This window comes from Pleurodeles waltl, chromosome 5 (assembly GCF_031143425.1).
Source record: "Pleurodeles waltl isolate 20211129_DDA chromosome 5, aPleWal1.hap1.20221129, whole genome shotgun sequence".
NCBI classification, from domain to species: domain Eukaryota; kingdom Metazoa; phylum Chordata; class Amphibia; order Caudata; family Salamandridae; genus Pleurodeles; species Pleurodeles waltl.
The window spans coordinates 1,168,476,635-1,168,491,498 of NC_090444.1; the positions used below are offsets into that span (position 1 = coordinate 1,168,476,635).

The following is a 14,864-nucleotide window of genomic DNA, read 5'->3' on the forward strand; positions in this document are numbered from 1 at the left end:
CCGACTCCCAGAAACTCGGGGAGGCGCAGAGTCTGCTCAGGTACGGGTTCCGAAGAACGACACCTATAATGAAGATACTCCCTTGGCCAACACGAGGAGAAATCGAAGACTGCTTTGACTTCTTGCTCTTCTTCTTGTGCCTTGACTTACCCAAGCGCCCCAAGGACTTGGAGTGGGATGGCGACGACTTGGGACTTCACTTCAGGTCCCAGGACCTTCCTCTCGACTGGGATCTCGACCTGCGCAGAGTTGCATGCCAGACTGCCATTAGTTTTAGGAACTGTTCCCTCAGAGCTTTCGGATGCATGGCCCAGCACTCAGAACACGACTTCTAGGGTCATGGTTGCACTCCAGACACCACAAGCAGATGAGGTGAGGATCCGTAACCGACAGCACCTGATGACAAAATCCTCAGGTCTTAAAACCGGTTTTACGTGATGAAATCTCGACACTCCAGGAGTAAGAAACCTCAGAAAAGTTCAACAAAAAGTCAAAAACGTTCAGTAAAAAGGTGACCTATGGGTAGCTCTCTTTAGGTTCTGCGCTGGCTGGTGATAAAAGAAAAGAAATTACATCAGCACGATTGGGTGGCACCTATTTAGCAACTGGGATGTAATTACAACGAAGGTGGAGCTGTTGTGCACCGCCTACCGGCACGGAGGGGTTCTGCTCAAGAAAAATCTTTGGATCCAGTCTGACACCTGGGGAAAATTAAAGGTAATGAATCTGCAGTCTTCTCTTTGCTAGCCTAGGAGCAGCAGGTACAGTCTAGTCTTTGGTGCAGCCTCTCTTTGCCAGATCCAGGGAACAAGATAGCAGTCCTTTGGTCCTCTCTCCAGTGCAGACATGATCCGAGTTCTGGATTCCAGGGGAGCAACTTTTATGACTAGAAATTGCCCTCAGGGATGCAGTGACTACTAGCCAACAGCCTACCAGGTCGCCTCCGGCCTAATTATAACTTCCGGTAAAGTGTGAGATGTAGCTGTTTCAGGATGCAATATTCTGCCCACTCCCAAAATGGTAGAACCACTCTCAAGGTGTGTGGAGTTTGGTAGCCTAACCTAGCGGTGTAGCTACCTAAGGGCAACATGCCCATGGGAAAACTGGTTTGGCAACAGTTTCCCCCTCTCTACCCTCGACACCAACCTGTCCACCAGAACAAAAGAGCATCTCCGGTCCTGTGTGTCCACCATTTGCTCTTTAGAGGCGCTTTCCCCTTAGAATCTCACCCTTTGGGCTCACAATCTGTTTGGCCTTCCTGCTAGGGAGGGTATCACCTCTTCTGATGGCAGTCCCTTTTGTGTTCCTTCCTGAGAATTGTGCATGGCTCTCTTCATGAGGGCAGAAGGCTGTCTCGTGGCCAGCAACCACAAACGGTCACTGGAAAACTTTGGGCAACAGAGAGGTACATCTCTAAAGCTGCCATTTACTTGAACATTGCACTAAATTGGACTTGGGCATCAAGCCAGGTTTAAAGCGGTGATTCTCTTGACACCTAAAAGTGATTGTGTAACCTTGTACCCTCTAATGGGATACTAGCCTTTCTACAGCAAAAACAAAAATTTGGGGACTTTACTGTTATGTCCTCTTTTTAATATGCTGCTTACTGTCTCAGGGCTCGATAGGTCTGCTTTAGGAGTGACGTGTATATATATATATATATATATATATATATATATATATATATGTGTGTAAGAAAGGAACGTCTGGACTTTGTTGTATTTTAAATGGCATAGTTGACTTAGCAATTTGAAAACCCCTCTGTCAGCTAGCAATGGCAGGCCGGGAGTCATGCTTTAACTTGTCACACTCGTCATGGCCCAACAAGTGCTGCAGTTTAGGGACACTTTAACTTGCAAGCCCTGAGTACCCCTGGTACCATATACTAGGGACTTTCTAAGTTAACTTATGCCAATTGTGGGTGTACCAAGCAGACATACAATTTGTATGGGTCAGAGCACTGGTACGGAGGTCTGGTTAGCAGGCCTCAGTGCACCTCCAGAGTAAAAAAAAAACAAGAAAACAACAGCTTCAGTCCAAAACTTTAGTGTGAGAATGGAAAAAGAGGCATTTCTTTAAGTAATTGAATAAAAGTACCCTTTTTTGGCATGCTTACCCCAACTTTTTGCCTGCTGTCAGTGTGTTTTGACTGTGTTCACTGGGATCCTACTAACCAGGAACCCAGTGACTGTGCTGTGCTCCCTCCCTCTAAATGTGGTTGTTCCTGACTTAGTACACCCCACAATTGGCATACTGATGCCCCCATGTAAGTCTCTAGTATATGATTCCTAGGTACCCAAGGCATTGGGGCACCAGGGGTTCCCCATGGGCTGCAGCATGTATTACGCCACCCATGGGAGCCCAGACAAAATGTGTCTGCAGGTCTGCCATTGCAGCCTGCGTGAGAAGGTGCATGCGCCTTCCACTACAGGTCACTGCACCAGGTCACTGTAAGTCACCCCTGTGGTAGGGCCTCCTAGCCCAGAGGACAGGGTGCAAGAACCTGTTTGTGATGGCACCCCTGCATGAGCAGAGGTGCCCCTACGAACTTCAGCTCCATTTCCCTGGATTTCGTAAGTGCAGGGAAGCCATTTTACCCATGTACTGGACACAGGTTACCAGCTACATAATGGTAACTCCGAACCTAGGCAGGTTTGGTATCAAACATGTCAGAATCATACCCAAATAGTGTTGTCTGTATTGGTTGTATGATTCCATGCACTCTTGGGGCTCCTTAGAGGACCTCCACATTTGCTCCTACCAATTTGCAGGGTTTTCTCGGGCCGCCCGTGCTGCTGCCATCCTACAGAGGTTTCTGCCCTCCTGCTGCTTGACCAGGTCAAACCCAGGAAGGCAGAACAAAGGATTTCCTTTGAAAGTGGGAGGCAACACCCTCTCCCTTTGGAAATAGGTGTTACATGGCTTGGAAGAGGTAGCCACCTCAGCCACCGGTATGCTTTAAAGGGCACATTTGGTGCCATCCTTGCATAAACCGGTTTGCATCAGTTCAGGGACCCCGGTCCCTGCTCTGGTGCAAAACTGGACAGTGGAAAGGGGAGTGACCACTCACCTGTCCATCCCCACCCCAGTGGTGGGTGATGTCCAGAGCTTCTCCAGGTGGCCACTTGAATCTGCCATCTTGAATCCAAGGTGGGAAGAGGTCCCTGGGAGCATCTGAGTGGCCAGGTCGAGCAGGTGACATCACAGCTTCCTCCTGATAGGTGGTCACCCTGCTGGGTGACCAATCCCCCTTCTTGGACTATTTAGGGTCTCCCTCTTCGGTGGGTCCTCAGATTCAAGGTGCAAGATAGTAGCAGGGCTTCTCTGTATCGTTTATTTCATCTTCTGGCCACTGGGAGTGTAACTGGACCTTCCAAGAACCGACAATCTGCAACTCCAGCAACAACTCCACTTTGTAACGTTGTTGCTCTGGCTCCTTCCAGCAAATGCAACATTTCCCTGGCTGTGCATCCTCTGAGGGTAACGAGTCTTTAGCATGCACAATAAGCAAGAAGGAATCTCCCTTGGAGTGAAGGAGTCACTCCCTTGCATCTGCAAGTACCAACTGCAACAACGACCGGCTGCGTGGATCCTCTGTCATTCGGAACTGTGTGGATCGTGCACCACAGGTGATGGTCTGGAGTTGTCTCCTTGGTCCTCTCTACCAGGTGTCTGACTTTGGAGACTATAAGCCCTTGTCTCTCCTTGCAGGACAGTATCCCTGTGCACCCAGCTACCAAGGCTTGTTGGCTCTTCTTCCCAGGGATTTTCAGGCCATGTTAGCCACGGCCTCCAGCACTTTTCCCTGCAAAGCAAAGTCTCCTGCCTGCTGCTCCAGCGATGTGGGACTCCTCTCCAGGTGTGCTGAGTGTGCCTCACTGTGACTCCTATGTCTGCTGACTCCAAGATGCCTGAGGGGGCTGCCTCCTCAACTTCTGGCTCGCCTCAGTGCTGAGAGTCACCTGGGACTCCCCTTCCTAGTCCCCAGCAGCTCTGCGACTCTTCTTCTGCAACTTTAGCCTTTGCCAAGGCTTGTTGGTGGTTTTTCCACACCACTGACTGACTGCAACTCCTCTTCCGACATCGGGCATTGACTGCATCACCTCTGTGCTGCATAGCAGACTCCTGGGCTTCACCGTCGATCTGGTCCTGCATCTACAGAAGGGTGGGTAGTGGCTCCTGCCCCAACCAGACATTCCAACTGGAACTGGACTTGGTCCTCTTCATTTGCAGATCCTCTTCTGCCAGGATCCCTCTTCTGTTTCTTCCAGTCTTGCTTGGGTCTTGCACAGTCCTTTTACAAAGTTTACCTGTGGGTTTGAGGAAAAAACGTACCTTTTCTCTTCTCTCCTGGTCGCTGGGGGGGCACTCTGCTAGTAGAGTATTGCCTCATACTGAATTTTAGTATTTGTGTTACAACAATAAAGTACTTTTATTTTTGTAACACTGTGTGGTTCTTTCATGTGTGTAAGTGCTGTGTGACTGTAGTGGTATTGCATAAGCTTTGCATGTCTCCTAGATTAGTCTTGGCTGCTCATCCACAGCTACCTCTAGAGAGCCCTGGCTTCCTAGTCACTGGCTACAATTCACTAATATGGGATACCTAGAACTGGTAAAAGGTGATAACACTTTAGGTGCTCACCACACATCAGGCCAGTTTCCTACAGTAAAGTTGTACTTTACAAAAGTAAGCTTTTTTCCATGATTGAAACACCAATTGCATCAGACCATACAGGATCTGCAGCTCTCCTCTCCTCGTTTCCCTCAACATCTGCCAGCAAGCTCCACTCCACATTCAAATCGGAACTTCCACAGCACACTCTCAAGGAACAACCTATCAATGTAACAAAAGTAAATACCATAACCTAGATACATTCAATACATGAATACATTCTATAGTACTTATAAAGAAAACTAAATACAAAACGTCCTCACACTGAATTATTGGAAGTCACAGAAAAGTACAGTTAGGTTCAAGCTTAATACAAATAAGTTTGCAAAACAAAGGAATTGGGCAATCCATACTCCCTCCTCTCCCACTTCTGGAGTATAATTTGCAAGTTCCAGTGATCTTTCTAAAATTAGACATATTTTATATCATGTTATGGTTCTGCTTTGCACTTAAATGTCCTCTACTGAGAGCATGCACGGCTGTACATTTATAAATAATAAATATTCAAAAGTGTGCCTTTTTTGGCAGTACATATGATAACTGTGATTTGTGGAGCTGTCCCACACTACATGGGTTTTTACACTTTGTATATGATTCTGCAAGCAAGGGTTTTGGCATCACAGTTAGTTCGGAAAAGCCTTGTGAAGCTACTCTCAAGAAATATCTAGGAAGGACTGCTCTAAATAAAATATATTTTAGCTCACTTATGCCTATGTATGCACTGTGAAAAAAGGCTGTAAACTCTGATGGATTGGACACTTTAAACAGGAAAACAATTTGATGGTCATTTTGAACAAGGCGGGAAAGCCCGCTCTGCCAGTGGTGGCACTAATTACCACCGACGTCATGGCGGTGCACGACCGCCACATAAAGATGGCAGTAGTGAACTGGCTGCAAAGCAGGCAGTTCACTACCACTCACCACCAGGACTGAATCGACTGCTTGGCTGAAGGTAGCCACCGTTGACCCGGCAGTGTAGCCTAGACCGCTTTTGGATAATGATCCAGTTTCCACCAGGGATTTCCTGGCGGGATACCCTGCCAGGTAATCCCTGGCGGAAAGGATACTGGTGACAGGAATACTCATTCCTGTCACCAGTATGTGACACGCTAGCCCCCCCTCCCCACTGTCCCAACCCCCAAAAAAACCCAAGCCCCTGGACGCCCCTCCCACCCCCTAAACCGCAAACTCCTAAACCCTACACCTCCTCCCCCTGATCGCCCTGTAGGTCTTCCCCAACCCTCACTCACCATCCCCCACCTCCGTTTAGGTCCACCACAACCCCCAACCCCCCAAATACACATGCACGCATATGTAGACATACACACAGGCATTCATACACACAGACACACATCCCCCCCTTCACAAACACACACGCACACCCCCATGCATGCACTCACTCAACACACACCCCCATACCCCCCTTCCCTCTCGGGCAGCATTTACCTGTTCCGTTGTGCTGCTCCAGGAGGAAACAGACTCCTAGGATGTTGCTTCTTGGCATCGCCGCATCTCCATACACTGCCACGGCTATGGCTGCATCATTATAGGCATGGTGGTGTCGGGCTGACGTGGCGGTGAGGGTGGAGCAGCATCCACCCCCACCACTGAGGGCAGATGCTGCTGGCGGTCTTCCGTTGACCGTCAGCACGGTTGTCGGCAGAGCATCCCACCATGTTCATAATGACCGCCTCTGAATGCATGACTATCACATGGGATGATAAATAATATTCTTGATATCTCCTATAACTTTATAACTTGCAGTCATGGAGAAACTCGCAGAGTGGGCAAGGATTGCTCTGGCTCCCGGAATCTCAGGAAGGCGCGGAGCTGACCCAGACACAGGCTTAAAGTACATAGGCCTGGAACAACAACACTGATTTTCCCTCGTCATGTTGGCCGACGGACAGGGTGAAGTCGAAGAACGTTTGCTCTTCTTTAACTTCTTCTTGTGCCTGGACTTACCTGATCACCCTGAGGACTTGAAGTGAGACGACGCAACCATTCTCTGGACCTTCGTCTCGACAAAGATCGGGAGCAGCACAGAGTAGCCCGCTGGGCTGCAGGTAGCTTTAGGGACTGATCCCTCAAAGCTTTCGGATTCATGGCCCAGGACTTGGAGCACGACTGAGTCGTGATCGTGCTCCAAATACCACAAGTACCTGAGGTGCGGATCTATCATGGACATCATCCAATGACAGAATTTGCAAGGCTTGAACCGGGTCTTGCATGACGACATCTCAATGCACCAGGAGTGAAAACACTCAAAATGATTCCACAAAACGTTGAAAAAGATCAGTCAAATAGTGACTCGGGGTAGCTCGTCTTCGGATCTGTGCTTGGCTGGCATGGTAAAAATAGAACTGACATCAGCGTGCCAGGGTGGTCCTATATAGGTCCCATGACATTATATTCGACATGCACAATGCCAACATCGGACGCGGAGACGACCGACCCGCAGGGGTACTGCTCACGAAATATCTCCAGATCCAGACTGACGCCTGGGGGAAATTTTATTGTAAGGAATCTTCAACTAGAGGTCTCTACCAGCTGAGGCGTAGCTCTGCTTTCTGCTATGAATCACTCTGGCGGATACTGACTGCCTAGGAGTCAAGCAAGAACATAATTATTTTATTGTACAGCTGTATGATGTTCAATACATGTTACTGTCTGTAGTAAGGCTGGTTACCTCAGCAAGTTACACCTTCTATTAAGGGTGCTAATAAAGGTGGTATTTCACGAGTCCTACATATGCAGATTCACAGATGGATTACTAAGTTTAATTCATGGCTCATGCCACAGTACATAGTAACTACGCATTCTAATACAAGCTAGGTTTTTATTTCTGTTTTTGTCAGTAATAATGGACTAGGAAGTGGGGTATTGGATTTGAGAAAGAACAAGCACTGGCAAAGCAAATAGGTCTCACCCCTGTCCCTGGGGCGCAGATTTACTGGCCTTTGAAATACTTTATTTATTTCAAGGTGTTCACTGCATTTGTGCACTTGTGGCAAACATCTCACAATAGCATTTTTTAACGCTTAAGAAAAAACATTCCAAAATAGCCACTGTGAATCACGTTTTGAGGATTTTGCAAATTGATTGCATGCACATGAATGAGGTTTGATATTGAGGGGTGATATTAATAAAGTGACAATTGCTTCAGAAGCACAGACATGTTTGCAGTGATCTGCTAATCAGCTGCTTCCATGTAGAAATCGTGGTTGTCAATTTTGTGTGGCGGCTAGCCTGCTTTAACCTTGGATGGCACAGCATAGAGCATGAGAAATAGAGCAATGTATGAAAACTGCTCTAATGCTATGTGCAACAGTGACTAAATGGAGCTGGGTGCTTTACTGACATAAGGGTAGGTGCAGATGCTGCTCCAGAACCATTTCCGTAGATGCAAAGATGGAAAATCAGAAGCCCCTCTTTTAGCATTTCTTATTGGACTAAAGAACAATGTAAAAAACTGCATTTGAGTCCCCTTTCCTCTGCCCTCCTCATCCTTCCTGAATGAGCCAATACCAAGAATGTTTAATCTTACATTCACAGAGATTGAATTATCTTTGGGTTCCAATGTAACTGAAGATGTCACATATATCTGCCTTTATGGTTAGAGAGGTTTTGATGGACGTTCAACAACCACTCAGTAGGACATATATCAATTTTACATCTAGTACTTAACAGAACATCTGTCCTCAACACTTTAAGCACATTCCATACAACAGCTAATATAGTCTACGGCATAAAGTTAATTGCATTTTCCATTTGCTCTCTTTATACTAAAAAGAACTTTATCATTGCTTACACCAGAGACATAATTGCTTATACAAATTCAACAATATTAGGACAAAAGGATATGAAGTAAAGATGTTGTTGTCACTTGTTGCTTTTTCAGAAATTTCTCACAGTGCTTTAGTACTTGACTGAGATTATGCTCAGCATTGTCTTTCAGTAAATGAAGATGTCTTCCATATCTGTTTACAAATAATTAAATATTCTTATTATGGATATTACATTTATAAACTAAATCAGTCAAACAGTATTTAGCTTAAGTATAAGTAGGTAAAATGAAGATTTGCTAACAAGTTCATCTTTTGTACCATGACCTGTTCAATAATTTAATCAACTGATGTTAGGGACGAATCAATTACGCACAAAACATAAATCATGTCAGGGCAATAATTTGCCGGTACCAGAAAACATAAGCAGATTCGGCTTTTCCGGCGAATGGTGGAACTTGTAAAATATGCTATAAAATAAACTGATGTCTTATTCTGTTCATGTTCAAAAAGGGGGTAAGACATCCAGATATTCAGTTCACTAGAGTAAAAAGTTACTTACCAGTATTTTAGCTGGATACATGAACTTCCTTCACATTCCTTACCTTTTGTATATTCTCCACTTCCGGCCAGGACCCAGAAACTTTTCCTCCTGCATTAGTTCTGTAGCACTGTCAAGTGGTGCCATGTGAATTCATCCAAAACACCTCCTGACAGATATGACACAATAGACCTACATTAGGTGCCAACCAGCATACTAGTGTTAGTTCCTGATTCTTTTCCCATGTCCATCAAGGGATGCAGAGGGGAATGACACAGGATCGATGACATAGATAAAGACAGCACACATTTGCATACCTTAACACCCTATTAATCATGGCACTAGTGTAGGAGGGTGGCTCAGTTTATGATGTACCCCTATGAGGAGCTGGACAGGGAGGTGATAACTCCCCTGTCCTTTGTTTAGATTTGACCCAGAGCAGGAACTGGGGGTTCCTGGACTGGTGCAAACCGGATTACGCAAAGAGGGCACCAAGTGTGCCCTTTAAAGCAGTCTGGCGGTACTCAGAGGCCACCCCAGCCCTTAGACACCTATTTAAAATTCAAAGGAGAGGTGGTCATGCCTCTCCCTTGCAGGACATCATTTGTTCTGCCTTCCTCTGCTAGAGTCAGACTCACCAGCAGGAGGGCAGAACATTGTCTGGGATCGGCAGCAGCATGGCCTGACAGCCAGACCCCATAAGGCTGCATGTGCAGAGCAGAGGGATCCTCTAAGGAACCCCCAGAGTGCATGGGATCACTGGAATCTGTGCAGTTGCAGCGGTGGTTACCCTGCTATGGCAGAGGAGCTTCACCCCCGCTAGCAGCAACCACTGCATATCCTTTGTTGTTAAAGGGGCAGGGCATTGGGGATGACGAGCACTGAGGGGAGTGCGACCCCCGCCCTCTGTAACCCCCGCGAGCTGCAACTGTGTAGTTGCATGATTCCAACATGTTTGATGGCAAACATGCCTAGGTTTGGAGAAACCATTATTAAGTTAGACTACTCGTGTTGACCAGTGTCCACTACATACCTTAAGATGGCTTCCCCGCACTTACAAAGCCCAGAGGATGGAGTCTGGGGTTTGTAGGAGCACTCTGCATATGCAGGGGTGCCCTCATACTTAGGCATACACCCTGCCCATGGGCAGAAGGGCCTACCAGAGGGGTGAATTACAGTGTCCAGTTGCAATGACAGCAATATAAGGCAAGCTTTATATCTAAAGTGAAAGGTACATGCACCATTTCACACAGGCTGCAATGGCAGGCCTGCAGACACAGTTTGCATGGGCTCCCATGGGTGGCATAATACATGCTGCAGCTCATGGGATCCCTGATGGGGTCCCCTAGTGTACCAATGCCCTGTACCATATACCAGGTACTTACATAGGTGCACCTGTATGCAATTGTGGGTGAAAAAGTTTACCATCAAACACATTTAGGGGAGAGAGCACTGGCACTGGGGTCCGATTAGCAGGATCCCAGTGCACTACAGTCCAAAACCCAGACACCAGGCAAAAAAAGAGGAGGGTACTACAACCAGAACCCAGCTTACTACATAGCCCTCCCAGACAACAGGCCAGGAGACTAAGCCTCATTTGGGTAAGTCTTCCTGGTCTGTCAGTCGAGGGAAGTAGGGAAGCAGGCAAACTGGTTGTAGGGCCTACTCTGCCTTACATCCTATTGTCCAGGTCACTTCCTTTGGGAAGATGACCCCCTACAAAAGCTCCAAGATCCCAGTCAGCAGTCTCCACTTTAGTTTTCTCTCTTTCCTGATAATGAGAGGTGTCCACCTTTGCTACTCTTATTTTAGCTAGGGTCACCCCTAGCTTACCCCAAGAGGTTATCCACAAGTGGAGTAACCCCACCATGACCAACAGGGTCAGGCGGCCTGTTTTGTTATGTGGCATGGAGTTGGACCACTATGCCAAGGGCAGTGCAGCCATAAAGGCTAACACCCAGCAGAGGCCACTGACAACTGTCAATGCCCAGAACCACACTTTTAGCTCTTCACTGGCAAGCGAAGGAGCTAAGTGCTAAGCTTTTTTGGGTTCAGGGTGCATGTCTGCTGTTTTAAAGTGGGGGTTATTATTTCTTGTAGCAAACAACCTTCCTCCACTCTCTCTTCTGTCAGCTGAGGAGCCACCAACTCAGTATGAACAGTTGCCTGGCTAGTTAGGACATCTTGTGGGTCAGGTTGGGATGCAGTAGGGCCAGACTTGGAGCTCCTCCCTACTGGGGTATAATCTCCTAGGTCCACTCTAACTTTGGCTAAAAGTTGCCCAGCCTTTATACATTTTTTCTTCTCTTTCCCTCCCTTCTGAGGCCTACTTGCATTTACTGCAGGAGCAGCACCTCCAGAATCCTTGGAAGACGGGTGGCACTGGGCAAGCTCCTCTTTTGGGCTCTGACCAACCTCAGGGTGGTAATTTCCAAGGAGACAATAAAGGGGGAGGTCTTTGCTGACTACCACCCTTCTCCAGCTAAAGGACCCAACTATATCTAGGTGCACTAAAGACACTGGCCTAACAGTGACCTCCTGTGGTATAACGCTTACCCTGGCAGTCTGTCCTGGAATATGCTGATCTGAGAACACCAGCGTGTCATGTACAACAGTGTGACTGGCACAGGTATCTCTCCAGGCAGTGGCTGGGATTCCATTCACCAGTAGGTGGTTTAAGTGTTTGCTTCCCTCTGGAATCTCCAACTCACCTTTTGGCCTCACTTCCCAGTTAAAGGCTAGAAGGACTTTTTAATCTGAGGAAACGTCCCTTACTGCTATGCTGGCACCCCCTGAGGGTTGGTTAGTGAGTTTGTTTTTAGGACAGGCAGTGCACTTCGTTTTGTTCCCTGTCTGTCTACAGTCTGAGGTTGGATCAGTATATGGTGTACACCTATACATGACGCACTCTGTACTGAGTCCAGGCAACCCTAAGTGATAGTGTATGAGGTTCTAGATAAGCAGAGCTCTCAGAGGGGTAGCTGTAGAGAGCAGCTCAAGGAGGATGTAAAGCAGTTGAAAATACCACACAGATCAGTCAGTGCTGTATATACAGGAAAGAACCACACCAGTGTTAGAAAAATATTCTATATTTATTGTAACACACACAGTAGAACTAACTTTGGTTTATCTCCTAACTTAGAAATATGATCACAGAAAAATATACTTAGAAAAAGGTATGTACAGGCATATAATAACATGCGTCCCTTAGGGAGGGGGGGGGCTAAACCATATATTAAGCAAATAGAATGTGAGAATTACTCCCAACCCGAACTACCACCCAAAGACCCTTAGGACTGGGGAAGCACCAGAATGCACAAGTTAAGTAGACAGGATTCCCCAGGGAGCTTGTGTGCAGAATTGCAACCCAGGATCAGTGTCCATAGGATAACATGAGGTAGTGGCGGTTGAAGTTTTCGAGTTCTAGGACCCTTCTCAGAGGACCCCGAGGGAATGCACTGGAACAAGGGAGGTTGGGTAGTGCCCCTCCCGGTGGGTAGCCAGAACAGTGGAGTACCTACACCAGAAAGCCGAGATACAAAGGGGTGAAGTCGTGTCAGAGCCTCCTGTTGAGGTCAATGGGGACCTCGGTTGTCCAGCTGCTGTCCTGACCCGTGGACTAGGTCTGTGGAACCCAGGTGTGGATTCCCAAAGAAGAAGTCACAAGAAAAGTGGAGACAGAGTCCAAAGCACCCGGAGGAGCCCAGGCGGTGCAGAAGGGCAATGCTCACCCTTCTTGGAGATACTGGACGGTGGGCAAAGAATGGCAGCTGTGGAGTCCAGGCAACACAGGAAGACCCCTGGAGTTGGCTATGACCAGTCCCACGCCAGCCGTTGGATTGCAAAGGGGTCAGCAGGACCATCAACAAGCCTTGGCAAATGCAGGTAAGCGGTGCACGAAGATTGCAGGATTTGTGGGGACCAGCAAGGTCCACATGACCCAAACTTTGCAGGTAGGTCTGGGCAATCCTCAGCAAACAGGAGAGCCGGGAAGAACTGAAGGAGCTCCCATAAGGACCCTATGGCAGCAGGCAGAGCGAGTCGCTGGGAGGCCTCGGCAGTGCAGGAGATGGCCAAGTCGCAGGAGTTGCACAGAGGATGTCGTTCTTGGAGCTGGAGAGTCCTGGAGGCCAGGGCTTCTTGGAGCTAGGAGTTCTTCGGACTGAAGCCTTGGCAACGACAAACAGACAGGGTCACAGTGGTTCCAGCCAAGCAGCTCCAGCGAGAGACCAGAGACTTCCCAGTTGCAAGGAAGACAGGTCAGACCTCTGGAGAGTCACAGAACCACCACCTGTGTTGTAGAGTCTTGAAGGGTCCGTGGGACAGCAAGATCCACATCCCAGTTGTATGCGGGGGAGTGACTCCTTCACTCCAAGTGAGATCCCTTCTTGCTTTCCTAAGTGCAGGCATAGTCCTCGTAACTCTGGAGGATGCACAGCCATGAGGGTTGCAGAAGTCTTGCAGAACTTGGAAATAAAAGTGCAGTAGAAGCCCTCCTACTGATTACAGTATTGCTCTCAGTTCCATCGAAGAACAAGAGTTGTTCTGGTGTCCAGGTTGCAGAAGTGTCTTGCAGAGGAGACTTGCAGGTGGTGTCTGAAGTCTTGCAGATGAATCTAGTGTCCCACCCTCAGGGGAGCCCCTAAAAAAACCCAGGTAGGGGGTTAGACACATACTGCAATGACCCAGCTATCGGGGATGGGGTGGGGGTTAGGGACGTTACCCAGCTGGAATAAGCAGTCAGATGCTCCCAGTGCCCTCTGTTCATCTTATTTTCAAAATGGCAGAATTAAGTGGCCACCTGGTAGAGCTCTGTGCACCTACCTAGGGGGGGAGCTGTGTGGGGTGGTCACTTCCCTGCCCTTCAAGTGATTTTGCACCAGAGCGGGAGCTGGGTGGTCCTGCACTGGAGTAAACCGGTTTATGCAAGGAGAGCACCAAAAGTGGTCTCCAAAGCAGTTTGGTGTCGCTCAGAGGCACCCCCACCCCAGCCCAGTGACACTTATTTTTAAGGGAGAGGTTGTCACACCTCTCCTTTACAGGAAGTCCTTTGTTGTGCCTTCCCCTGTCTGAGTTAGGCTCAGCAGCAGGAGGGCAGATAAGTGTCTGGGGTCAGCACCAGCACAGGTTGGCACGCAGATCCTGCAAGGCTGTACAGGCAAATTTTGGCAATCCCCTAGGGAATCCTCAGAGTACATGGTTTCATGCAACTAGCACTGGAATCGTACCTAATAATAAAAACAATCCCCACCACAGTGTCACATACATAAGTAAATCACACTCAAAGCAATACTTATTTTCGAGCTGCAGAAACTGAGTTGCATTTTTAACAATTATTATGTGTACATGTGTGGTTGGGTGGGAGTTAATATTTAAAGATTTGGTACATGTATATTGTGTTAGGATGTTTGTAACACATATGGGTCATGTCTTATTTTTTCGAATGTTTTGGTTTGTTGTCTGTCCTTGAATCGGTTTTACAATGCATGGGAATGTTTAACTATATATCTACTGTATCATACGATGATTATGTTTGTTTTTTTGGGGGGAGGGAGGGAGTTGTTATCACTTATGTGTTTTTTATGTTAATTGTATTACAGCCCTGAAGAAGTCAGAGTTTCGACGAAACATGTTGGCTGTCTTTGCAGTGATTGTATCAAGTTTTTTTTTACAATGAAATAAATCCAGGGAGTGAAATTATTTATGTGAATTGGATTGAAAGACATTTCTTCCTTTCTGTTTAACAGCGTGCCGTGCACACCTCTAATTGGGTTAAATGTTATGTTCGTGTGTTCATAGGATTGCACCTTGGTAGCAGGTGCTGTTAGAGAATGTTTGAGGTTATAAAAGATTGAAAACCCACTGA

The 14,864-nt window shown here is 47.4% G+C and overlaps 1 protein-coding gene across 3 annotated transcripts in view; it reads right to left on the reverse strand.

Moving 5' to 3' along the window:
• The window catches only part of TBC1D32 (TBC1 domain family member 32), an 804,546-nt gene that overhangs the window by 202,927 nt on the left and 586,755 nt on the right, over positions 1-14,864 (reverse strand). For all 3 annotated transcript variants that reach the window (XM_069235394.1, XM_069235395.1, XM_069235396.1), the window contains one exon: positions 8,537-8,652. In XM_069235394.1, coding sequence (XP_069091495.1) covers positions 8,537-8,652 — 116 coding nt within the window. The remainder of the gene's footprint in view (positions 1-8,536; positions 8,653-14,864) is intronic.